At 41.9% G+C, this 27,694-nt stretch overlaps 1 protein-coding gene across 1 annotated transcript; it reads right to left on the bottom strand.

The window, feature by feature from the left end:
- Positions 1–402: 402 nt before the first annotated feature.
- On the bottom strand, positions 403–27,247 carry CMTM4 (CKLF like MARVEL transmembrane domain containing 4; the record flags this gene model as incomplete). Its single annotated transcript, XM_079541343.1, has 4 exons — positions 403–576; positions 1,475–1,573; positions 10,263–10,439; positions 27,062–27,247. The coding sequence occupies 4 exons, from the start codon at positions 27,245–27,247 to the stop codon at positions 403–405; spliced, it is 636 nt and encodes a 211-aa protein (XP_079397469.1).
- Positions 27,248–27,694: the final 447 nt, after the last annotated feature.

Consider the following 27,694-nt stretch of genomic DNA (forward strand, 5'->3'; position numbering starts at 1 on the left):
TTTCTTTCTTATATTAAACAAAAAAGATAGCTCTGGTCTTAATTTTTATGACAGATGAAGAAACAGTGGCAGAACATGTATATTCAGAGCTTGCTCTTAGGAAAGGGAAGTTCTGCGCAGTAATCCAAAACATTAACATACTTCAGAACATATATATAATATATTATACATAATATATACAATATATGTATATATATGTGAATGTCTTGAAAAGATTTTGCTTTTGAATGGCCAACATCTACTGCTTTCACGAAAACAGCTTCTGACTTGATGCTTCTCTGCACATATCTGGGCTGGGCATTCTTTGCCACTATCTGATTTTCCTTTTCTTTCTTAAATAAAGAAAAAACACTTTATTCAGCACTTCTCTCTTCCCTCTGCAGTCCCATCTAGATGCTGCTCTCATGCATCCAGACGCTGAATCTCCGGGCGATGATCTACTTCTCTGGATTCTGTCCGAGCACGCATGTAATCACTGGTCTGCCGACTGCTTTGTTGTCTGCTGTTCATTCGCCACTTCTTAATAGCTAAATATGTGTTCACAGCATACACTGCCATAGCCAAGAAACCAAATATCTACAAGAAGTAGAAAGACAATTTTTGAAAACAATAAGCATAGTTTCATAACAAATTTCTGAGAAGTTTAGCTTTCTGCTTTACTTGCACTGATAGATTATCACAGCTTATAAACCTGATGTTGTTTTTCTTCAATAAACTAGAGAATTTGTGAAAGCTACTAAGATCAATGATCCAAGAAAACTAAGTTCTTCGTCTACAAACACAACAATTACACCTTGCAATGCAACTTCACTGGAAGAACCTCTTGTAATAATATGGCTCTTCATCCAAACAGTTCATTCGTTCCTCAGGATGCACCTGGCAGTGAACAAATGACAAGAGATGGCCAATCTAGACCATCAGCCTAGAGGATTTGATTTGCAGGTCTAGGTGTTTCTGCAGAATTTGTGTGATTTTCAATGTCTAGGTTTGAAAAAACAAGCTTGCCAGCTCAAGGACAAAGTTAATGTGCTTGACTTTATTGTTTTAGATTCTAAAATCTTTAAGTACCACTACACTCCTTCCACAAAAATTGATCTTCTGTGAGCAAGAAGAACTCAGAAGATTACGAAAAAAAAGCTCCATTTGGTAAGAATTTTTGACTATACCTTTTCTGTAAACTCACAATATAGAGTTGTATTACCTAAGCTAGGTATAGATAAAGAAGCAACACTAATAAAATCGGTAAAGCATTCTCAGCAAGCTGCTTTCCTGCTTGGTCATGCCCCAAGACGCGAGACTAAATTCAAATGAAATCAACATTCTTAAAACCAAAATTACTGCATACCTAACTGTAAAATAAGAAGCAAATTGGGAAGACTAAGGTAACAGAAATATCACAAGAACACAACTAAAAGATTATTCTTGGTTTTAATAGCCACTTAAGTGACTCATAAAAAGAAATTCAAATTCTTACCACAGCAGCAATTTCTGCTCCAGTTTTATGGTTTAAAGCAGCAAGCACTACAGAGGCAATGAAGAAGAAGAAAGTGCTGAGTCCAGTGTTGACCAGATCCTAAAAAAATAATAATAACAATCCTTCAGCATTATTAAACAATAACAGTCCACTTATTTTTATTACAACTGATGAAACAGGAAAAGGTTAGAACAAAAGTTATAGTAATACTTTCCCACTTCCTATGTAGTTTATCACACGTAAAAGATGACAGATTATTACACAGGAAATGTAGTATGTGTGCCCATCACTATTTGAATTCTATTCACATACTAAGTATAAATAAGGCACCATTGTAAGCTCTGGATGTTTTATCTCAGTGTCTGCTGGGATTATTAAGAATCGACTGTCAGCATTAGCAATGGGTAAAGCTGTTCCATCTCAGCTGACACTGAAGTAATTTGAATCTCCAGCATTAACACTCCCCTGCTCTCTTTCACATTACAACTCTCCATGTGCTGTCCACATAACACTCATGAGTTTGACTGCAAGTTCTTTGAGGCCTTATCTGTACAACAGCACACACCCTGCAGTTTCTCAATGAAGAACAGCTGCCCGCATTGGATGAACACACAGGTTTATCCACGTCTATCGCATAGGATTGATGTTTCAACTAGACACACCAGAACACATGCACAACCACCTCGGTGCTCTGAGGTGTTCAGAGAAAATTCTTGCTTTGCTTTAAGCACCAAAATATGCTACAAAGCACGGAGCTCAGTTATGCATACGCTGCACGTGTCACCTGGAGTTCAGATAATTAGGCCTTACAAAAAACAAAGGTCATTAACATATCACTGGGACATAAGTAAATTCCAAATGGCAAGCTATTAGCACAAAAATGATTACATCAATATAAGACAAATTAGAAGCATGGACTTCAAGATAACCTCAACAAAAAAACAAAGGACTAGGTTTGCTAGGGAATACCTGTTTAGTATGTCATTCTGCGCATTTCTTTGCAATTTTTTGAATAAATATTTGATGCTTATTTACATAGCACTATTTTTGTACACTACACAGCCATAGGAAATAACAGACTACCATGGTAACTGAAAGAATGGAGGAAGGCAGGGCTCAGGTAGGTCTGTGCAGGAAGCAGAGAACGGCAGCTCAACAGAAATATCCTGAAGGAACCTGAAATCAGTGAGAGGTGAACACTGTCGCAGCTAAAGGGGATGGAAAGAAAACTTGTATTCAAATTTGCTGTACACCTTAGACTGAGACACAGAAAAGGAAAAATCTAAAAGACTGAACATGTCAACCCCACCATTTAAAAAAAAACACCTCATTGCTATTTTTTACTTAAAACTAAAAGGCAAATTTACTCTACATGACTCTTACACGTAAACCAGCTCACTTCCCGATTCTGATCCATTTACCAGAGAATTACTATTTCATTATTAGAACCACATCTTAAAGTACTGTAAGGAGTTATGCTTAGAAAATTGAAGATAAATATAATATTTGCCCCATAACTAGGTTCTGGATATGTAACACAAAGACTCTGGACTGATCACTACCATCCAGCCACCCTAAAAAAAGTACAGGAAAGAAAAAAAGTGGTTAAGCCCAACATCTGTTTCTGCAGCCATCATTTGAGAATGTTTTAGTAACTAATGGTGAAAACAGAATCTGGTGCTGTGCTGTTCACACGGAATATGATCCATTTGAGGGCAATGACTCAGTGACAGCTGGTTGTCAAAATTAAGCACACCTGAGGATGAAGTGTGCAAGCTAGCACTGAGGACCGATCCTCATCTAAAAGGGGGACTTGGCCTTTCTGGGAGACTTCTACTGCTCCTCACTATTTCTAACCATGTATTCAGATTTCATGAGCCCAGTGGCTCTGTCTCAGCAGGAAGGAAACATAAGGAAGTTGTGAGTCCCTAAGAAACAATTACCATTTTTTCACCTGCCAGTGTACAACTAAAAACAGATACTTTATATTTCTGTTCAAACTCAGTGAGACAAATACTATCTTGCGTATAAAACAAACAAAATTGGTATTTCACTTAATAGCTACTGCAGTTCTAATGACACAATTTCTTGTAAAACAGAAAATAAAATTTAAGAAATAGAGATATTAGAAAAGAAATTACATTCTGCAATTTCTCCAAGTATTCACCTCATCAACTTGGAGTTTATCAGATCTACCTGCATCCTGAAGTCTCCAAAAAGAGCTTTGGTTCTCACTGCACAAATCTTTTCTCAATATATGGCTAAATAGCATTAAACATTTTCATCAAGTCTCCAGAGTAAACGTCTATACCACCAAGGATGCTGAAAGTAAATACTGAGGAAAGGCCATCCACACTGATGATGCCCTTTGATTAAGAGTATTTTACAACCAACAGACATAACCTACAGAACAGAGACAAGATCCTGGGAGAAATAACTAAGAACTTCAGAATTACCGTCGGTAGGCATCTCGACATGTCGTGCCATGACCAAAAAAGAAGATGAAAAAGCACTTCAACATTCCACTGCACATATGGATACAATAGGTGCAAGGTGGTTACCATACCCTTGTAAGGGACATCGGAATGCTGCATTCTGGTCTGGTATCCACATTTTTAAAATTATGTTGAAAATTGAACACGGTGAAGAAAAGAGCCACAGAAGCTACTTGAAAGGAGGATAACATTTCTCACAGTACAAATCAAAGAACCTAAGCTGCGCTGAATACGAAAAAGATCGAGCTGCATGCATGAAGACTCCTGAGTTTAGATAATCATGAAACAATAGCTGTTCAGAAATTTCAGCATGGAAAACCACACCAAAGATAACAGGATAACAAAATCAGCAGATGAACATTTAAGAATGAAGACATATTCAAATTTACTTTTATCTGTAAGTTAGGTAACATCAGAATAAACAAATCAAAGTTGCGCCCCTTCCTATTTCTTATAATCCACAATTGCTATTTTATTTTCCAGACACATTTTTTATTTCCACACGCTCAGATTTGTGTTTACAAATGACTTAACAGTTCAAATCTAAAGACTTCATTCCATCTTATGGTTCTGACACACTCATTTCTACATTTTCATCTTTATTGTTCAGGTTAAAATCCTCTAACGGAATTAATTATTAATTGGTTCATCTCTTAAAAAGCTAAAACTAACATAATCTTTCATGTCCACAAGTTAGACTGTTTGGAACTTAAGGAGCAATGACATCAGTAACACTGTCATATAAGTACATATTAGTAAAATCAAAGATGCTTGCATCAGTGGAGGCATTTAATCCCAAATTTGGTACATACTACTTAGACAAGAAAATAATCTACACTGGTTTTGGAAGAAGTCTGAGCAGAAACAAAGGAGAATGAACTACATCAGAAATTCAAAAAGCAGAGGACACTCCCTAAAGTAACGTAGCTTTTCTCCAAATATGAGAAAACAAATAATCTCGACAATAAAAAGAATAAGGTAATTGAAAAAAGATGAGTCCTTTCAAATCTGGCCATGATATAGCTAAAGTTCTTACTATTGCATTTATAGACAAAGTAAAAACCACATCACACAGATAAAAGAATTTCTGCTGAAATTACAGCAACCTCATGAGACAGTATGCTGTGCCACAAAACACTGCGCAAAGCTGCCATCCATGGCAGAGAATAAAATGTATGAGCTGAACCAAATCCACTCTAGACAGCTGCCGTTCCATTTCTCCTCTGCAAAATGGCCTAAAATTAAAGATGGACCTCTGACCCCTCGCTATTACTCACAAGTCATTCTGTTCAGTCACCAACAGTCCTAATAGAGGTATTAACCAAAAGGAGAGCATCCAAGGACACCTAACTGCCTTTACCACCTATGTGTGCTGCTCAGGAGCACAGGGCAGAGCAGGCACCTTAACTTACAGATGTCAACATGTTTCTGCCAAGACAGCATTTATACTGAAAATGTGAGGTTTTCTTCTGCTTATTCTGCTGTGAAGTGGGCATCTCTATCTAGACAGGCAATTGAACAGTATTCTTTAGCCTTTAGGTTGAAGGGCCTGAGTAGGTACAGTTCCTGGGTTCATGAGGATGGAAAGCCTGAAGCAGTGCTAGGAATGAGGTCTGATAAGACCTCAGGAGATGGCAATGCCATTCACTCTTCTCCAATCAGTACTTCACAAGGTTGAGGAAGTTCTTCCCCTTGCTCCTATATGAAATTACCAATCTGAAGTTCACAAATGTACTGTCAATTATCTAATTCAATCATCCCTACTCAAACTCACAATTTTATTCTCTAATCACACTATTAAACACTGTAATTTTTTCCATCAGAATTACTAATAGAAATAATGGTTTCTCAAGCAAAAATAAGTTATAGGTAGAACGAACCAAACTAACTGTATGAGCATTAATCCCCATCTCCTATTTATTTGGGCTTACACAGGTAAAGAAGCATTTCACCCAGCTAAACAAACCAGCTTCTGCTATTCAAGACACACAAACTTCACCCCCCTCCCACAAAGCATGCCCAACAGTTCCAGAAACACACCAGAGACGTGCAGGGCCACTCCAGCTGTGCAGAGGTGCCCTGGCCTCCTGCTCACCACACCTCGCTGCTTCCCTGTTTTCTGAGAAGCCATCCTGTGTACAGATGGGACCACTTCTCCTCACTATGCAACAGACCCCATTAGCAATAAATACCAGGCCAGGTAATACTCTGGGGTATTCTAAGCTTATGTTTGTTTTACTTAAGTAGTAACACGCTACTGTTTATATCAGGCTGCACAAAGTAACTGCCCAAAGAACAAACCGGGAGGAAATAAATTCTGATCATCTTTTTTAATCTGTCATTATTCACTTTCATCCTCAGAAGGCATCACTATTTTGACAATACTAAAAATAAAAGTGAGGAAGGACTTGCTCATTCGACAGCTAAACAAGCCAAAGAAAAGCAAGATATTTTCAGAAGAAATAAAAATGAAAGGGAGGAGGGGAAATAAAAATAATCAAGTTTGCCCTGGGAAGGCCTTTGAAGTACATCTTTGTAATTACACTCCTCAAGCCAAGGCTGGCAAGGACTTTTGTCAATCTGGCACCACATCAAGGTTCCTGTCAATTACCACTGTCAGTTACTTGCCCACGAGGCTTTCTCTCCCTAACAACTGGAAACAAAAACAAAAAACCTTTTTCAGAACTGCACAGACTAAAAGATGCTTCCACAGTTCCAGCGCATATTTAAAATATTTTTTTTTTAAATGCTCAACATCTATTGAAATTCTTTTTGTGTACAAAGACATAACTAGTCCATTCCACTGGCTGATTATAGAACATGTCTAACAACTTGCACTTGTTTCTTCACTCAAACTCTCAAAGAAATACTGTCAAACTCCAGTTCTCTGCCATCATTTCCTTCCCTCCCCACACCATCTCGGGTACAGCAGTGCTACTGTGGATCCCCCCCAGACAGACAGGAATTCATCAGAAGAAAGAAGTTACCGCAGACACCTCCATTACATTTTTCACTGCGGCCTTATGAGAGGGCCACAGCACCTACATATTTGGATGCAAGATCTCAAGCTCACCTTGTATTTGACTCAAATAATGAAATTAAAATATATAAATATAGCCAAGCACAAAATGAAGGGAAGATTAGGTTATTAATCTACATTGAATACAATACTTCAAAGCAACAGCTCATCAGCTTAGCAGAAATCTCTGCTGTAGTGTGCAGTACATTCCCCCATGCCATTTACAAGTCTCCTTGCAGAATAGGCTCCCTTTCAGTTGTAAAGCATAAAGGAAATGGAAATTTCCACTGACAGGTTCCCAGAACTGCACAACATTGATAGAGCTGTGCAAGAGACAAGTGACTGTTTTTTCATCTCACTGCAACAAACCCTTCTTTCCAATGCACCCAAGCAAAGTTCTATCCTTCTCCAAGCTTCTTTCATGTTTATCTCAGGAAAATGTAAAAATTGGCTGACAAGTCTCTAATTAGGATGGAAGCAAAGCTCTTTTCCTCAAATGACTAAAAATGAAGCAAACAGAAAGTGACAAATCTGGTACATGTGTGTACGTGTGTGTGTGTGTATATACACAGCTCTGCTAGATACTGATTCTTATTTTTCTCCTTACCACAGACAGCAGACAATATTCATAATGCATTAGAAAAGTCTAATCTTATTGTAGTTCTAAAGGAAACAATCCTGTATTGGACAAAAGCAGTTGATGGGCTAATTTTCCAACATGAGCGACTGTTTGAAAAACAAATGATTTTCCTAGAAAGTCTGTGAGCATGCCGAGTTTAAAGGAAAACTCCTGACTACACTTAACACTATAAAATTCTTTCAAGCCTCTTCATCTCAAACAGCTTCCAAAAGCAAGGCTTGAGACTTTTCACAGGGGAAACACTCATTATAAAATCATAAAAGCACTACATAAATTTCTACATGAGTAGCAATTTTTTCCTACAGAATTGAGGAATGTGGAAATGTAGTTCAGAAAGCAATTCTTGTGATAACCATCTCAGAGCAGCAGGAAAATTACTGAAATAACTGTCAAAACACAGGAAAGTATGAAATATGGAAAGAAGAAAATGTGTGAGTATATGTCTATACTGTAAAGAATAAAATGACAAAATAAGCAGAAAAAAAAATGAGGCAGAAAGCACACAATCCTCCATTCTTAGATTCTCTACTAACTTTCACAAAGTTACAGACTACAGCTATTCTACAAGACAGTACTAGTAAAGGTCCCATCAGACTGCTCATTATTAAAATAAGTAAATAACCCGAGGAGGAAGGTTGGTCTCAGCAGTTAATGGACATCGTAAGCTTCCAGTTCTCATCTCTATTAGAGATCTCTGGAATACTTACTCAAAAGAAGAGACTTGTAAAATGATAACAATTTACTTTATCCCCTGTTAATAAGATTAAAAAAAAAAAGAAAGCCAAAACATTTGCAGAGTATTCCGTTTGCCCTTCAGATTGAAGCCTGATCATGTCACACTCCTCCGAGCTGTAGAGGTGCTGGTTTCAGGGTGTGATAATGCCCCTAAATAGAGGGCTCAAAACAATTTCATTTTTTTTAACTAGTTGGATTTTTAAGCACTCTTTTCTCTAAAGATCTCCAACACTGAGTACTATGCAGAGATACACAATGCTGCACTCAAAGCAGCAATTCTTATCGCTTCATTACCAGAAAAGTGTTGCTCAAATCTGTAAGAAGTCAGTGGCTGAAAAGACCCACCCGGTTATATCACTGATTATCTCCTGCAATACGGAAGGAAAGGCAGTAAAAGTCAGCCTTCGTACTTACATAAATTCAGCACACTGTCACAATGTTCTTGTAGGCAACAGAACAAAAGCTACCAGCACAAAGGAGCAAGGGCATGCAAAGTCATCAACTTGACTCTTCCAGTGATCCGGCTCAGTCACGGTCACTTGGCAAACCACTCACCAGTCTCCTGATAAAAATTATCTTGGTCAAGCTTACTTTCAGCATAAGTTGGGTCTAGTATTCACTCTTATCACACCAGGAAAACCATCTTCTGTGACACTGATGCAACAATCATGCCCTCGTACGTCCTACCAGCATATTTCGGAGCTGTGTCATTTATAAAGACCGTTGCTGCAATGGCTAATAAACAGGCCAGTAAAAGAAAGAAATAACCTTTTTTCTGCAACTTGCCACAAAGATAAACACTGAAAATGCCAGCAAAAGAGAAGGAAGGAGAAAAGGCAAGACAACCCGTTAAAATTCCAGTGGCTCCACTGGTTTTGTTTGCAAGCCACCTGTATCTACCTCACCTACAGTTGCCACTCACATTCCTCAATCTACCCCAATCTTAACAAGTACTCCTAGGAAGAACACTCTCAATAAAACATGGATCCCTAGGGTACAAAGAATCATCTATTTTCACATTCCTCTCTCATTTTAGAGAGGTCATTTAGGCTTACAAACAGCAAGTTGCAACAATAACAACTGACATTAAAAGAAAATCACAACAGAAGCCTGGAAAGTACTGTGAGCAGTCTAAAGCACCACTTACAAAAATACATTAGAACATATGCACATATGTATATGTATTATCTGTACTGTGCAAAAGAACCGATATAAACATTATTCTTAAGATGACAGATCTTTTGGTAGAGTAACTCATGTTGATTTTGTGATCTGTTTATGCAGCTCAATCTGAACATTTAACTCATAATATAGCATGGAAATGGAGACTTGTACAAAAGGAATGTGCATTGCCAGCAGTTTTTTTCCCAAAGCCCCTTGTATTTGAGAACATATCAAGCATTGCCAGTTGATGTTTAACAGTTAGGGGTGTAAACAATTCAACGCTTAACTTTCAGAGAAAGCTTACAATATTTTTGCCCAAGGATTACATTAATCTGTGTAAGAAAATATATGCACCACCAGAATTCTAATATAAAAAACAGCTTATGAAAGAACAACAGGCTACTGTAAATATCACATCTGTCAAAGTTAAATAAATACAGACTGCATTTTTATCCACTTCATCAACAAACAGTAATTGCTGGCAGTAGCAGTAAGTCCTTCCTTCCAAACAGAATCTACCAGAAAAGAATTTTAGCTCTATTTAACATAGTTTAATCTTGCTACACTGCAAAGCTCATTCTGCTGTTAGTATTGAAAGTAATATAAACTGTACACTTCAGTCACCATAGAATACACATACAGAATCTTAAACATTAGCAGTAGAAAGTAAAGTTCAAAGACCAAACTTAAAAACAGTTCTGCAGTTTTTAGCAGCAAGGATTTGTACAAACTTACAGTGAGATTCCAGTTGATCTGTGGTATTCTCGTGTGAAGATTTAGACTGAACATAAGCAACAGAACTCCAGTAACCACCAATGCACTACAGCTCACAAACTCGAAGAAATAAAGGCCTTCGCAAGGGGAGCATTCCATGATGGTCTCTATGCAGATGAATGCAATCAGTGCCAAAACCTAGGAAGAAAAACAAGTGGAAAAAATATAAATAGATTTCCACATTTCGAAAATAGCCACAAGTATTCCTGAAATTTCCATTGGGAACATGATCAGTTTACACTCCGGAATGTGTGATTTCAGTTTGTAACAGGGCACTGCCTAAGAGCAAAAACAAAAGCAAATTAATGCAAGACTTTCCGAGTATCTCCTGTTCAAGAAAGTCTATTTTAGGAGAATAACAAGGAGTCCAACATCAAAGTGATGGAGACACCCAGTAATGCATGAAACCCCTCCAGGCCTTTGGCTAAACACGTGAAATGGTACCCTACACATTTTATTTCATTATATGCTATTCCAAAACTTAAAGATCAAATGCATTTGTCTTTTGGGCCAGAATCAATCTCATTTATGTAGTATTATCATAGCATGATTGTTAAAGACATTTCAATCAAGCTATTATTTTGAATTCGATATCAGCTTGAAAACTAAGAAGCACAGATTCCGGATCTCTACCAGCTTCCAAAAGCACCTGCCTGTTTGCATGTTCATCACCATCAATACACTGTAATTTCTATGAAAACGCATACTTTGCTCCCTCAGTGATGAAAAAATAAAACCAGTAGCTAACATACTGAGCAGAAAACAACTGAACTCCTGGTACTATAAGCTAACCATTACCCAAGTCAGATGTATGTCACACCCAATGCAAAAGTGATCTTGGCAGAGCGTAGACTTCTGCTTCAGCGTAATTCACTGTTTAGGATAAAACAGTAAAACTCACTACCTGCTTCATACACAAAGCTAAAATACAGAAGACGACAAGCAGCAACATTAGCTACCATTAACACCTACAGAAAGTACAAATCTTACATAAGTGCATGTTTCAAACTGATTCCTCTTTAAAAATAAATGGTAAAAGAAAACCAATGCCAGGGATGCTTCCCCTACATTTTCCACAGCAAGCAAGGAAGGCCTTTAAGAATGTTTTGCTTTGTTTTCAAGACAACACCCACCCACCAACCCACTCACATTTCTCAGAAAGAACTCACTTTTTTGCTCCACCACAAAATTCTGCTGTGACCTCAGTTAAGTCACTTCAATTTGAGGGTGAAGAACATACAGAGTTGCCTCTCCAGGGCTAAATGTCTCAAATGGAATGCCTCGCAAAAACCAAAGCTAGCAGAAGCCACAATACCAATTGGTTTCTTCTAAACTGCCCTTTGCAAATTTCAATCATATTTTTGCAAATACCCTCTCTTCCAGCACTCTCTGCACTTCATATGGTAATTTGTGTCTGTCTCCTATCAGCTAAAATGGCATTATGAAGAAAAAAAGATTCTGAAAGAACAGTTAGTTTTTGCCACTGAAATCAGTAGTAATACCACGTTTGGGATATCACTCCCATGCACTGCCTTAGCCACATACTTCAGAATACAGTAGCTAATTTAAGTTTAAAAATAGAGTAAAACAAAACCAGTTTTAATTAAAAAATCACACTCGGCTAGGAAGTCTCTCACAGCTCATTTAGCATGAGGTCTTTGTAACAGCACACACTACACTAATTTTTGCTAGCTACCCGAGCAGGCTGGTTTTGAAACAAATTCTGAACAGATACCCAGTGATTGAACACTTGAAGTTGGTTTTTATCCTTGGCATTGAACAGCTATGGAAGGTTGGAAAAAAACAACAATATGCATTGAAAATTAGAATCCAACAATGAGTTTAACTGACCAAAAAATTAAAAAACTGTCCAGAAAGCAGCTTCATTTTACAATAGAGCATGCAATGAAGTTCATGTTTTCTGTGAACAAGTCTCAGAACTGAAGAATATAATTTTAAGAAACACAGACCTTAAAAAAGAAAAATGTTAAATGTCTCAAGTGGGATCAAAATTCAGGATTAATGCTAGAAGTCACAGTGAATTGGCAACACAGAAACTTTTAAATATTCATTGTTCACTGGAACAGGTTGCCCAAGGAGGCTGTGGATGCCCCATCCGTGGAGGCATTCGAGGCCAGGCTGGATTTGGCTCTGGGCAGCCTGGTCTGATGGCTGGCGACCCTGCACATAGCAGGGTGGTTGAAGCTAGATGATCACTGCGGTTCTTTTCAACCCAAGCCATTCTACAATTCTATAACACATTCCAATATAATAAAGTCTCCAGTGTCCTTGCCACCATTTTTGATGTATTATAACCCTAATAAACATTTTATTGTTTTAAAGGAAATGGTTCTGCAATATTCTCCCGAAATACTGTAGCACGAGCTCAAACAATATTAGGTTCCTTTTCTAAAAATATAAACAGCTCTGAGCAGTGCCAGCAGCGTCAGGCCCAAGGAGCCAAAAGCTGGGGCACATCGGTCATTGCGCTGTGCAGCGGCTACTTGGCAGATGGAGCTTTGGTCGTGCTGCTGACAGAATCTCATGCTGGCTTCTCTCCACACAGACGGAATGCTTCTATGAGCAAATGGATGTAGTAGTCAAAGCTCGGGAAAAAAAAAAAAAAAAGAAAAAAAAAGCTCAAGTGCTTCTCACTTTTAGAAATAGAATTTAAATTAGATGCTGAAGAGACACTTTTGGGGGGGAGGGAAGGAATCATTAGGTGTTAATTGTACGCCCCCAAGCTCAGATGAATATCAATGTAAGTGGAATTGCTCTGAAATGTATTAAGATTTCCTTTTATCCCCTAAGAAACCACAGGAGACACTTACAGGTGAGATGCAGCCTCCTAAGAAAAGCACTAGTTGTATACACTTCAGTTGGAGCTAACCCAAATCATTCCAACTATCACCAAAGATGGAGACATGTCACCAGTGTAAGCAGCTCCATGAGCGTGCAGCGTTCTAGGCTGTGGCAGCTGAGCCTACTGACGTGCCTCCTTAATACATCTGGGAGAAAAACTCAGCTGCTTCAGTTTATCATAGAAATTCTGACAGCAAAGCTGAAGTTGGATTTTGAAAACATGGGCAGAGTAACTCACTAGTAACGTGAGGGTTATCATCACGAGTGGATGTGGCCACCTGAATGAGTATTTCCATGCAAACAATTCACGCCCAAGCTTCAGTACATCAAGACTCCAACCAGACGTGTTATCATTTTTCTAAAGAAAAGACTGAAGGCTACCCCCCTACCAGGGCTACAGACAACACTTTCCTCTTAGCCATCAGTTATTTGTCTCACAACAAATGCTATGACAAAAAAAATAAAAGTCAAATTAATTACCACATAAAAAACTACCCTCCCACACAAACTTCCCTTTCTGCAAAAACTAAAAAAAAAAAAAAAAAAAAAGTGTTTATCAAGAAATATTTTCTTTGAAACACCAGGATTACTACACGTTCATAAATTTGCCAGGAGCACCCTCCGAATAATTACATTACTTAATGTTGTGTACATTCTGCAACATGAGCCAAAGCAGCTTGCTAGAAGCTATGGTTCTTCCAGCGATCAACTTCATTTTAAAATAACAAACAAAACATGCAACATGTTAACACTGCAAGAAAAACAACTCATTTTCACTGCATCCCGAAACACAGGAAATAGATCATTTCAGGTGGGGTGTGTAAATTAGGCAGTGAATGAATGCAATTTTGGCACACAGAACACCACCTGGTTGATGTGTCGATAAAGTAGACAGATCTGATCATAAGGAAGTATGAACCCAGGAGAGCTGCACAGCAAATCTGGAGGCGGGCTGGAAGTCTTCATCTCAGCTTATTTTCGGACAGAACTCATGGAAGGTTTAGAGCTGATCATTTTGTCCACTTTTCCCATAGAGCTCCTTAACTGTAATGAAAACATCTTTCCTGACAACAGAAGCAATCCCTACTTTGGAGTCACACCTCTTTTAGTACTCAAGCGTGATGAGCACCAACGAGAAGTTCTCCAGAAGCAGAAGTTTCAGGGTTGGTTCACTGAGGAAAAATGAGAAGTTGAATGTGGTAGAGATCTCCTCTTACAGGAATAACTGCTCTCTCCCACAAACGACACAGCACAGCTTTCTTGGATAGAGTCAGAAAAGTTCCCTCTGATAGATGAAATGAAACTTTTCAGCTGCTTTCCTCTGTAGTGAGTACTTTTGGGGAGTTTTCTATTCCATCCTAATTTGTTCAATTAGGTAAGATTTATGACGTCGTCTTTCTTTTTCCTCCTTTTTGAGGCTTAGTTTTGGTTTCCCTTCTACTTCCACCCTTCCTAAAGGAACAAAGTAGGTACTGCATCAATGTGAAACTCTATCCCTACAAACCCTTCTGCTTAATTCTACTGGGCACACAGGTCTATACAAAGGCACCCGAGGCCACTGGCAAAACCACACTTCCCCCAAGCAAAGGAGATGCAAAAGCCAGGTGAACAAAAGCAGGATCGAGAAAAACGAGCTTCACAGGGGAGCTGAGAACACCCTGAGTTCAGGGTGTGCCCAGACTTGCAGCCCAGCAGGGGCAGTGCACCTCGAGCTCTGTGATGGAAGGAACTTCCCAGTTGCCTCACTCCTCACTGCCCACTACTGCCCAGAGCAAAAGCAGACGGGAGAATCTCCAATGACAGCACCAAGTACAAGTATTATTTCCCTACAATGATTTTGGGAGCTTTTTCATTTTAATTAACTGGCAACCTATTAGCCAATATCACTGGTCGGGACACCTAGGACTGCCAAGGGAACTCACGTACAACCTGAGGCTATTCTATTCAAGAGTAGCAAAGCCCATCTGTCAGCTCAATTCAGAAGCCCCCTGCTGGAAAGGGATGAAGCTACTACAATTAAGAGCCTTTTAATTATTGAAAGAGAGCCTCCACATTTGGATTCAACATTTGTTGAATCAGGCACATCAGCTTCATACCACTATTGCAATTGTCTCAATTTTCCTGTAAATTCCCCTGGAGAAGAGAACTTAATGAAGAAATCATCTGCCTTAGGGCTATGTGAATGGCTTATATTTACATCATCTTCTTGGCAATGCAGGCACATCAGACTTAAAGTACTGTATTTCCCCAAATGGAGAAAATGTGTTACGACAGGCACCCGACGACAAAAGCAAGCTTTCAGGAGCTTGCTAACACTGCATCTCTCCTGTCAAAGATAAAACACGCCGTGCTTTATTTTGGGAAAAAAAATAATTTAAAAAATAATCCAACAGCTTCGCACTAAAATAAAAAGACAGTTCTGCAATGAAAACAAAGTTAAGAAATGAGAGTTTTCCTGTTTATCTATGAGGTTACCACAGAAAGCCATACTGTGTGGTTCAATGACATGATTATGCATCATTTCCAAAAACCCACTAAACGGTCAGCATTTTTTCTGCCTGAAAAATACCCACAGAATATCAGTAAGAATGTCACACTACCAAGACATTTCTACATCCAGACTGTTTAAATTAATGGTACAGTAAAATACACATGCACAAAATTGAGAAGAAATAAATTGCTTTTGCACCACTTAAAGTATCTGAAGACATTTAACTTTCTTGAATTAAAACCTAGATTTATTGTTCTCATTTACTTGGCCCAGCAGTTCTAACTTAATGTATGAAACCAAACGGGTCTCATTCCTTGCAAAGCACATGCATTTCCCACATCTAAAACAGCTGGCACAGAGATGAATATTCGGGATCATATGGCTGAAATGCAGTACTGCTTCTCCAGCAGGAAACCATCTTTTACCCGAAGCAGAAGAATGGTTGATTTCCCGCCTGTTCTTTGTCTGTATCCTTAAGACCAAAAGAAATGTGTTATTAACTCCGGTAATCAGACTGCAAGGAGCTTTAAATCACAAATGAGCATTAAGCTTTTCTTAAAGGCAAATTTAGGAAAACAATGCTTACCAGAGAAGGAAGCTTAAGCGAGCACAAGTAACTCAGCACCCTGCATAAGCTGTGCTCAAATGGCACAAAAACATAACATGAAACAAATTCAGAAAAACTCAGCAAGACTTCTGGAATTCAACTTGGATTTGGTATTGCGAGTGATGATAGAAACAATACCAGAATCATTTAAACTTCAGGCCTCACTGCACCTCTAAGGTTGCATGTAGCTGCAATCGAGTTTCCACTGTTCCTTCCTTCCTTTTTGGGTGTAACACAGCAAGCATTCAGCACATTAAATATTGAGGAATCTTTACTAAATCAGCTGACAGTTTGCCACCACCATCCATTTTCTGTAACCTTCCAAAGATTCATCCACTGCTGACTTCCTTTCCTCTACTTAGGCAGAAGACCAATTCTAAATACAGAACATATTTCTGAGGCCAGAAACATTTTGCTGGCGCATTTTAGGAGTCATACTTAAGAATGAGCAAACTTCTTAAGACTCAAAGTTAACAACAGAAAGTTACTTGCTTTGAAACAATATGCATGTCAAAACTTACCTTCCAGAAAACAAACCCAGACTGAATTAAAAACAGAAGAGATCCTCACCTGACTCAAACAGAAATGCACAAGTTCTACAAGTGAAATTAATCGTGGCATCTAGAACGGAAGAAATCTACAAATAGTACTTATTTCCTGCTCTATATGCATCGGGACCATTTTGCTTATTGCCTAGACAACAAACATTTCATCTGCTACGTGTATGCAAAACCAATTGCAACTCAGATGCTGTAAAACACAGTATGTTTTGCAGTAGGGAAATGTTTGAGGTCGGGTGGGGTTTTTTTTGTTTTGTTTGGATTTTTTTGCTTGTTTGTTTTTAAAGAAAAACATACATAGCTCTTCCTGTTACTGGTCTGCCAAATAATTTGGTTTTTTTTCATATTACGATAATATTGTTCTTAGAGAAAATCCATTGTAGCATTACAAGTAATACATCCACGGGCAGACAGCTATGATGTCAAAAGCAGCAGAGCCCAGGCCTACAGGGCTCCTGTCCAGGAATCCCAAGAGCTGCCACCACCCCAGTGTCACCTCTACTTGGTGCCATTTACACCTAAGATTCTCTAATCCTAACTCCCCAGGAATGGCTCAGAGCAACAACAGTGACCACACTTCTCCAAAACATCAAGTGACAGCAGGCAGATGAGCCCACCTTAGCAAAGGCTTCCTTGTACTGAGCAACACAGCCCCAATGAGCAGCCACAGCAGACCCACACTGCTCTGTGCAGGACAATGCTGCAGCACCAGACCCTACCACAGCCCTGCCACCTCCGTCTCCTTCCTCCATGCAAGAGATGCTGCTGCCTGCACAGCAATACACCTCTTCTAGGTGTAGACAAGACTTAGATAAAAAAGAGATATAACATCACCCGTCCCGTAAGAAAAAAGCCTATCAGCAGTTCCATAGCAACCCCATCCCAAAAGGCATCCATCTGAATATCACACAGGAGCAAGGCAAACAAACCACGCAAACTGTAAGCAGCTTCTCCCACTGATTCCTTTCAACACAAACTTAAGCCCCTGATCCCCAGGAACTACAACTGCTGCACACTGCAATTCCATGTACGTTCATAATGACAGGAAATGCAAGACAGTAAGGACCAGAAGCCCAGCATAGCAGGTTGTACATCCCTATCTTGCTCATCCTTTCATATGGCACACCTACCTCTTACGCAGCCATGCTCATAAATGTGCAGGCTTATTCTAGATCCACAATACTGCACTGGGCCAATGGCTTCAGTGAGTAAACATAAATACTCCATTACAGCAGGTCAGTTTCCCCCATCTCTCTTCACAGTCTCTTGATATTTGAGGCTTTGTTTTCCTCTTCATTGCCTCATACTCACTCTGACAGATATTTGTCAGCAGAACCTTTTACAGCCACCTCTCTCTCACTCCCAAGCTTTACAAGGCAGACTCACCAACACACTGCCTACTGCAAGACAGCAAACGTGGTGAATCACAGAATCATAGCATGATTTGGGTTGGAAGGGGCCCTTAAGGTCACCTAGTTCCAACCCCCTGCTAAAAGCAGGGACATGTCCCTCTTGACCAGGTTGCTCACAGGCCCATCCAGCCTGGCCTTGAACGCCTCCAGGGATTGGGCATTCACAGCCTCACTGAGCAACTTGTTCCAGTGTCTCACCACCCTCACAGTAAAGAATTTCTTCCTAATATCTAGTCTAAAACCCTGTGAGCAGCCCTACAAGCCTGACCCAGCCACCCCAATGCCAAGGGACAGACAGACACACCAAGGGCACAGATCCATGTAGACCAACCACTGCAGGCAGCACCTCATGCTTCAGGGTGGATAAGAAGTACAATTAAATCAAATGCATAACAGAAAGGTGGAAATACTTTAAGTGTGAAGCTACTCAGTTCAGTTTCTTCAAGTCTAATTTTATCACAATTTGACTGGCATTTGCGTATCATGCTCTTAGACGTGCTGGGTAAGGATAGGTCAGAAAAACATCACACATTTCTTCAGTGTCGCACTAAATTTAATTCTGTACGCTCTGAATCCTTTGCATCCTCCTCAATCGCTGCCAGCTGCACTTACAGAGGCAGAAAAAGGAGGAAGAATAAAATGCTTTTCCAGAAGTCCCATTTACTGCTAGTTATACTCACGCAGTATTATTAAAATAGTAACACAGTAAAAACTGACTAAAGGAAACAGAATGGGGAAAAATTTTCTTCACAGCTGAGTTCAAGAAAAGTTTAGTAACCCTCTCCCTGTTGACGCAAAGAAAGAGGAAGATGCATCTGAGCTTCCTAAAGGTGAATGGTCTGTCTTAACGACTATCATAACTATTAGTCGCACTGAAAGGCCCTGGTCTTGTTTCAGCACTTACTAGTTTAAGAACGATAACATGTTTTCTATTACATCAAGCCACAAGAACTCATAACTTATCATACCTTTGCCATCAAAAAAAATCAGCTCTACACAGCTGCCCTATTTTTGTCTTTGGGCTGCACACATGTTCTGTACACTGGGCACACACACTCTCTCTGCTGGAACACAACATGTTCTTGACATGGCACTTGTGCGAATCCTAAATCAAGTATACAGATGTGGGCTACTCTGCAGTTATGAGAATTCCTAACTCAGCTCCTAAAAAAAAAATTTTTTTTAAATTAACAAAACAGCATTTCTGGTCTGCTTTGCTCATTCATAAGCCAACCTGTGCTGGAAACCACACTAGTTCAAACAACATTAAAACACAGCACCATAAATTCTGTAACAAACAGAAGGATAAATTAATTGGTTTTAAAAGCTAAAGGTGTACTTCAACTGTCAAGGTATTTGATGTGTACAGCCTCACATTTCACTAGGCTGCTCGGGTATTTCAGAGTAAGCAAAAGCTCTCTTTTAAGACTATTGTACTCAGTCCGTATCCTTTAAAGCTCCATTTAATCCAAATTATGAGAAAACATCAAACATCCCACAACTACTAAAACGAGAAAGGAATTTTAATGAGAAAACAATCAAGAACTTCGAGTAGTCCTAAGGAATCCATTAGAGTTTTTTGGGTTTGTTTTTGTTTAAAGGAAATGGTGCAAAATGTCCTTGCGATCCCAGCGTTCCCAAGATTGCAATCTGAAGGCTCCCTTAGATGCCATGCCTTAAAAGGCAAAAAGAGTCTAGACATACTGGTAAAACAGAACATGAAAAAAAATAGATGTAGGCCAGAACATTAAAAGAGCACTGCCAGCTGCACCAGGGAATGCGTGAAGCCCTCAGCCCGTCCGGCTGTTCAGACTGCATTACAGCAGACCCAAACAGAAAGGAACCCAGAGGCTCTCACCGCACAATGGCAAATTCACCTAGTTGGAATTTTACAACTCAGGAACAGATCTGCCCCAGGACTGAAACCAACTCACACAGCGCAGCCCAAGCACTATAAAACATTGTTAACAACACAAAAGCCTTCAGGCTCTGCCAACATCACCCGGGCCTGGTGGCTGTCATTGCGACCGTCCCACAGCTGTGAGCCAAACACAGCCAGCACTCAGGGAACATTCCTCTAGCTCAGAAGCACTTTCTTCCCCAAGTGCTTTGAAGATGCTACCAAGCAATATTAAAGCAATATTAAATTGAAAGATCCTAATTTTCACTACAAGGATTCATCTAAGTTAGTCAAGACATTTCCAAGCATTAGGTGCAACTATTAGTTTCTTTTAGAACAGTATACAATTAAACTTCTAATTAACTTATTCATCACATTCAAGTCATAACATCAATTATTAGAATCAAAATTATTTCATGAGATAAAGGTGGACTAACGTTACTTACAGCGCATATGTGTTCCATAATATTTATTACAGCTATGATTGCTACTTTCTCGTATGAACATTTCAGTTTAAATTGTACAAAAATACAGAAAACTACTAAAATGGAAATGCTTGTGTTTAATTACAGACAACTCAATTACCCGAAGCCACACGTCAGCCATGATGCTATTTGAACAAACTGCAGTGTGAGCACACACTTCACCCTGGACATCTACTACATGTAGAGATCGAGCGCAGCTCAATCCATGCCACTCTGCACCACGCTGACTTCTCAGTGGTGCTGAGTGCTGTGCCAGCTCCGAGACCTCTCTGCCCACAGCCAGCAACACTGCTGACACATTTTCAGCCGTGACTGTGCATTCCTACATCTGTTCTACATAGAGTTTGCACAGTAAGCTTCCACTTTCCTCCTCCCAGTATTCTGAAGATGCGACAGTACAAGCCCTGGAGAAACCTGAACATGACTTCATGTTTTGGAAGCAGCTGACTACATCAATCACCTGAGAATTAATTAGGTGAATTTTTTTTTTTTTTTTTTTTTTTTTTTTTTTTTTTAATTCAGAATGTACTTTATTCAGCTCTAATTTAGAAATCATGACCCGCTACCACCGGACTGACAGCACATGACCCACTGTCAGGACTTCTATTCAAATGACCCCATGGAAAATTTCAGTGCTGAACTACTGGTTGCAGGAAGCAAGGCTTCTCACACACAGCCCTGAGCAGAGGGGGATGACTATCAACCAGTATGAAGATGAACTGGCAAACTGCATTAACCAGCAACAGAAGTAACTGATTCCTCCTATACTGTTTACGTTACAAGAAAACCACAACCTCTTAAACTTCTAGTCCTTTTCCTTGTCTTACCTTGAAGTGATAATTAAATCTCTGGGGAGGCTCATCACAGAAGTGCAGGGGTTGGGACGCTCCTCTGAAGGTCACCGAGTCCAACCCCTGCCAAGCAGCTCCCTGCAGCAGGCCGCACAGAAAGCGTCCATGCAGGTCTCCGATACACCCACAGAAGGAGACTCCACCACCTCTCTGCAGTGCTCTGTCAGCACCAGGAAAGAAAATTTTTGTCACCTTCCTATGGAATTTCCCATGTTCCAGTCTGTGCTCACTGCCCCCTGTTCTGCCACTGGGCAAAGTCTGGCCCCATCCAGCTGACTCTTGCCTTTTAGACACTGTAAGTATTGATCAGACCCCCTCTCAATCTTCTCCGTGCTGAGCAGTGCCAGGTCTCCCAGTCTCAGGCAGATCACCAGAAAGATGAAAAGAAGCTGCATTTCAAACCATAACCCCATTACAATCACAGTTCTCACCGCAGCATCCACAATAAGTACTATGTATCTAGTACCACTTACAATGCCTTGCAACAGTAGGGAAAAAAATAGAGCATATATATTACAGAGATTACTAAATTTTCTTGCTGAAGGCAGAATTTAAAGCTATCCAGCATCTTAAAGAGAAATTTCTAACTGGAATTAGGAGTTTAGCAGCAGGACAACAGCCCACGTCTAGATGATACTTAAGAGACCCCATGAAAGAGAGCAATGAAAATGTCTTTTCCCGTGGATGAAAGCCATCACCTTTTCTTTACGCACACACAGAAATAACAAAAAGCAAAGCTAGCTGGTGTTATCTCATCATCTCTCCTTCTATGGTCAATGTCGGTACAAAAATATTGCTGCACAGCACACAAAGCTACATTTAAAGAAAAACTTACCAAAGAGAAATGAAGCAGCTCAGAGACACCCAAAAGACATGGCAGACATGGCCTACCTACACTGAATTTCTAAGCATATTTGTGTATTAAAAATATTATCCTTTTAACATGATACTGCAAGTCCTTTTTCTAGGGCCAGATGCCAAAGACCAGCAGTATCCAATGTCAAACTCCTGACATGTGCACAGGAAGCTACGAACAGCACCAAGAACCCAAGTGCAACATATGATGCAAAGTCACAAGGACTTTTTACACAAACACAAATTTGCTGTTTGGAAATTACAGCAGAACACAACAATGTAACCTTCAGAAATACCAGGAGAGGTGCACAGAGTAGTGCAGGCAGATCACGGGACAACGAAGCAGGGCAGAGCTGTTCAAGCGCTGAGATGCTGAGCACTGGATCCCACTGAACAGCGGGGCACGCAAGTCATCCCACTCTCATCACTTCTGGATGGGGGGATTCCGAGGTGAAGGCACAGGAGTGCTGGGATAATTAAACAAAATGGCTGGTTACACCTTGCACTAGTTCAAGTAGCTGGCAGTTATCTCACTGCTTGGAACAGTAAATACTGCTTTCATTTTTTTTCTATTATAAACAGTGGGAACTCTCAATAGAATTACTGTAGGTACATGGAGGTATCGTAAACACGACAGGCTTTTTGCACTTTCATTTCTTCACTGTAATAGACCCTAATAGCAAAAACCTAGTGTAGTCCTGGCCTTAACCAATGTCTGGATCTGGAAACATACAATGATAGTAAGCCACACACCAAAAAAAAACAAAGAAAAAAACAACCCTTTTTCCAACCTTCAGCTACTCTCCACCAATGAAGATAGAATTTTTTACTCAGAAAATTGTGAACATATGAACTGCTATTCCCACCAGATTTTGTCAAGCCCAAAATCTTCCCTCCACCAACAAGCAATAGCATACAGAACAGGAACCAGAGCAGAGAAGCACGCAGCGATACTTCCCAGTACGCTCATCACTGACTTGCAGCCCAGAGACCTCCCAAGCAGAAGCATTATCTCCTTGAAGAGGAATCTGATGGATTTTTGGAACTGGCACATTAAGAACATGTCTAGCACTGTCTGAGCCACAGGGGCCACCACTGCCTACCGCGGTCACCCAGCCTCCCCCCGGCAGCACACCATAAAGGTTTATGACATTGCTTTCGCCAGAAGGTTGCTCTGCAATCTTGCTTCTCCAGATGAACCATTCCAAACTACCACCAGCATGACAAGACCTGGCTCAGTACCATTTTGTAGATAAGTGCTCCTTGATCCCAAATCAACTGCCTACGAAAATCTAGCAGGATTCCAACAAGAACAGTGAGATCCCCATCAGGATCCTGACTCGTTTCCTCATCGCCCAGCTGGTTTCCTGATGAGAAGCTCACCAGGAGATGCAGTTCCAAAGAGATGGAGAAGCAGGCATCAGGCAGGCATGATTTTCCTCAGAAATTTCAGTAAATATATTCTGACACCCAACTCCAATAATAATGGTAAGGTTCTGCAAAATGCAGAGTTATAACAATGAAGGAAAGACAGTAACACATTTAGAAAAGCTGCTCCTTTTCTCTCACACCTTCAATTTTATCTAAAGTCAAACAACTCCCCACAAAGAAGTTTCTCATATGCCAAAAAAACATTCTCAGGAAAGGAGAGAGAGACTATGTTAGTAAAAGTCAAGGGAAGGGGGAAAAAATCTGAAACACAACAAATCAGTTGAGGATGTCCATAGGAAAGCTTTGCACTTGTATCTGCTTCATCATACAATAGTCTCCATGGGAAGTATTAAAGCCCCCCAAAGCATAAGAAACATAAAATTACACCACAGAGAAATGAAAATAAACTACAGAGCTTTTCTGTTCTCATCTCCAAGGACAGCCATCACACCACACTCAGCACATAAGGGCGCTAGCTTCTCTTGCCTTCTCCTGTCCCAACGCGACCCACTGCTCAGCACCTTCCTCTTCTCCTTCCAAAGAGGCTCACAGCTCTGCCCAACCTCCATTACTCCAGGTGCTTCCTCACACATCCAAACACACACATAAAGCTATCCCACTGCAATGGCAAGGAGTAGCTAAAGAGCTGTTCTGGAAAGCTCACCTAACAACAAAGTCTTCAAAAAAAAAAAAAAAAAAAAAAGGTAACACCTGCTAAACGCTTAGCTCTTCTACAAGGCTACTTGTTCCTATTACTTTCTCACTAGTCTTCATATTACATGCTAACAGCCATAGATAGCAGTCAGCCATATGCACCAAAAAGTTGTTAAATTTAGCCTTGACTAATGAAAATCCCAAATATCAAAATAGTTCTCTTGGTTCACGTATCATTTTATCATTAACAACAACATGCAACGCTGCTCACCCTTATCTGGGAGCTGAGGAAATGGAAGCCAAGAGAAGATGTGGAAAGTGCTGCTCACGACATGAACCATCAACATTATCATGTGTTCACAATGCAGCAGGGCCCCTCTAAAGGGCAGTTTATGGCATATTCTCTTGAGATACGGATAACAAGCTAAAACCATCCTCCCATCTAACAGCGCTTCAATTACTCCACAGGCCTCCCCCTCACACTGCTTTCCATCTTGCAACAACTCCTGCAGCAGCATTTTGAACAGATGAGCAACGTACAGTCCTGCAAGCCCTCTGCCTTTCCTTTCAGGCTTTTGCCTTTTCCCCATTCCTGGTTCCTTCTTTTGAGAACCAAAATGGGACACGTGGATGCCACCATGGCAGCACCCAGCAGCCCTACCCCATCCACAGCACGAGAGCTGTGCTGTGGGAGTCCTTCAGTGAGAGATTAATGCAAGTGGCAGTGCTTGTTCTGAACTGATAGTTCTGCCTGCCAACCTAACACAAACCCTGATGCTAAATGAAGCATTGCACTGTCATCTTTCCTGCTGCATTTCTTTCTTAAACCAATATTTAGAGACATTGTTAATCTCACACTTTTTTTTGGGGGGGGGGGCGGGGAGGGAGGATGGAGGAAGAGAAGGTTCCCATCTGTGCAATAAAGGAGTTCCTCCTCACTTTTAAAAACAAGTCAGCACTACACAATGGCCTTTGACACATTTCAGTTCCCACAGTACATTAAAGGCATTATTAAGCATAATAACAACTAAATTACATTTGGCAAATAAGTGAATTCAGTGCATCATGGAATGAGTTCTTCCTTTTTTTCATCCAGGACCGCTCTGCTTCCAGTCAGCGTGCAGAACTCAGCATCTTGCCCCACCAGTCATTACCATGAGCCACACAGCTCCTCTGGAGCTCAAACACACAGAGCCTGAGCTCGCTGAGGTGCTGCATAGTCCTCCAGCCTGCATCAGTTAATGCAGTTTGTCAGCTTCCGACCGCTGCATTCACATGCTCCACACACGAACTACATGTCCCCAGTGGCAGACACAAACATTCCACAAACCTTTTAAATTAGTTACATACAAATCCATGTTTTCATAACAATGTTTTAAAACACTATCCTAACAACAATGGACTTATTTATTTATGATCAGTGACCACTCGCTGAATGGCAGGCTTCAAAGGTGACTTGTAGTGTTACCAGCACACTACAGAAGAGATCAGTGTGAGATCAGAAACAAGGATCCCAAGGGCAGACGGCTTTCACCTACTGGGCAGCCCCACTGCACAGTTCGTACTGCAGGGCCAGCTTCAGCAGCACAGCAACAGGTCGGCACTGCACAGCAACAGCAGGTCCTCCAGCCTCACTCCTGAAAACATGCAATGCACACACTGCCATTGCCTGCTCAGGGCACTCACGTAACACTCCCACATTTTGCTCTATGGCGCAGGGACAAGAACACAAAAGGCACTTCCAAGTGCTGAGTTCCATTGCGTTTCTGTAGACATGGTGACAGCACAACCTGCCGTGACCCCGCGCTCACTGCTGGACTCGAGGGACTTCGACTGCACCTTACATGAAACCTGCACGTGCAAGCTCTGCCTTGCACAAACAGCAGTGGTTTTGAACACTGAAGTAACGCATATGAGTTCTGCTTGTTTTTAAAAACGCTACAGCTCTTAAGGAATTTATTTTACAGAAACCATTTGCAGCACCCCATAAGAAACTACATAGAAACCTGTTTCCAAATTACTGCCGTTTTCGTATCGGTTTTAAAACATCTTTCAGATCCATCTGCTAATTTCAAGAACGTGAACAGCGTGCAGCTGCGAAGCGCGGTCCGGATGGAGCCCCTCGTCAGCAGCACCTGAGGAGCCGGGAGCCGTCACACCGCGACCGCAGCGGTGCTCGCAGCCCCCCGAGGGCTCCCAGCCGCCAAGCGACGGAGCCGGGCAGCGCCGGATGAAGAAAAGCTACCTGAATTCTTTCAGAACGGAGAAACGTTTGGGTTGGGGTTTTTTTTGTTTCTTTTTTTGATTGCTTTCAGGGTTTCTCCTCACTTCGGGCTCAGGGAACTCAGCCAGGCACGCACGCAGCGAGCGCAGCGCCGGCACAGCGCAGCTCCGGCCCCGCGCCGCTCTCCCTTCCCCTCCCAGGAGCGGCTCATCGCTCCGGCACCGCGCGCGCCCGGCCCCGCTCTCCTCACACCCTCGGGCGGGCCCGGGTCACGGGCAGGCGGCCGATCGGCGTCCCGCGGGCGCGGGGAGCGGCCCAGCAGGTGACGGACGACGTTCGCTCCACGGCCGCTCCGGCCCGAGAGCCGCTCCCGCCCCTCCACTCCCGAGGAGGACGCCCGGGAGGCCGCTCCGCGGCGCGCTACTCACCACCTCGGCCAGCTTGATCCTGCCGAAGGTGCCCCGCAGGTACTCCAGGTCGCAGCGGAGGCCGCCCAGCCCGCGGCGCTGGCTGACGGGCTCGGTGGTGGGCTGGTAGGGGCTGCTGGCCCCCGAGATCATGGAGGTGCTGGACGCCTCGCCGTCGAAGCCCTCCAGGTCCTCGCCGTTCCTCATGGTGCCGGGCTCGGCGCCGCCGCGCCGCCGAAGGGATGGCTGAGCCGCTAGCGGAGCGCCGGCCGCATGGCCGTGCCGGCCGCTGGGGCTCCGTCAGGCGGAGGGGCGCGGGACGCGCGAACGCCGCATGGCGCCGCGCCCCGGCCCGCTCCGTCCGCCTCGGCCGCTGCCCCGCGCGGCAGGAGCCCGCCCCTCTCCGCCCCGCCGCGGGGGGGCGCCCTCGCCCCGCCGAGGGCCGCGCGGAGTCGCCGTGCCCGCGCGCGTCTCCCAGCCCGGGCTCCCGCCGCCCCGCTTCCCTCCCGCCGCTCCCGTCTCGGCGCGGCAGCTCCGGCCGGGGACGTTGCCGTTGCCGTCGCCACCGCTCCGCCCCCCTGCGCTCAGCGGAAATGGCGGAGAGAGCCCGCTCCGCCCCCCGGCCCTGCCCGGCACCTGCCCCCGGGGCCGGGT

Source organism: Tetrao urogallus (assembly GCF_951394365.1).
Source record: "Tetrao urogallus genome assembly, chromosome: 12".
NCBI classification, from domain to species: domain Eukaryota; kingdom Metazoa; phylum Chordata; class Aves; order Galliformes; family Phasianidae; genus Tetrao; species Tetrao urogallus.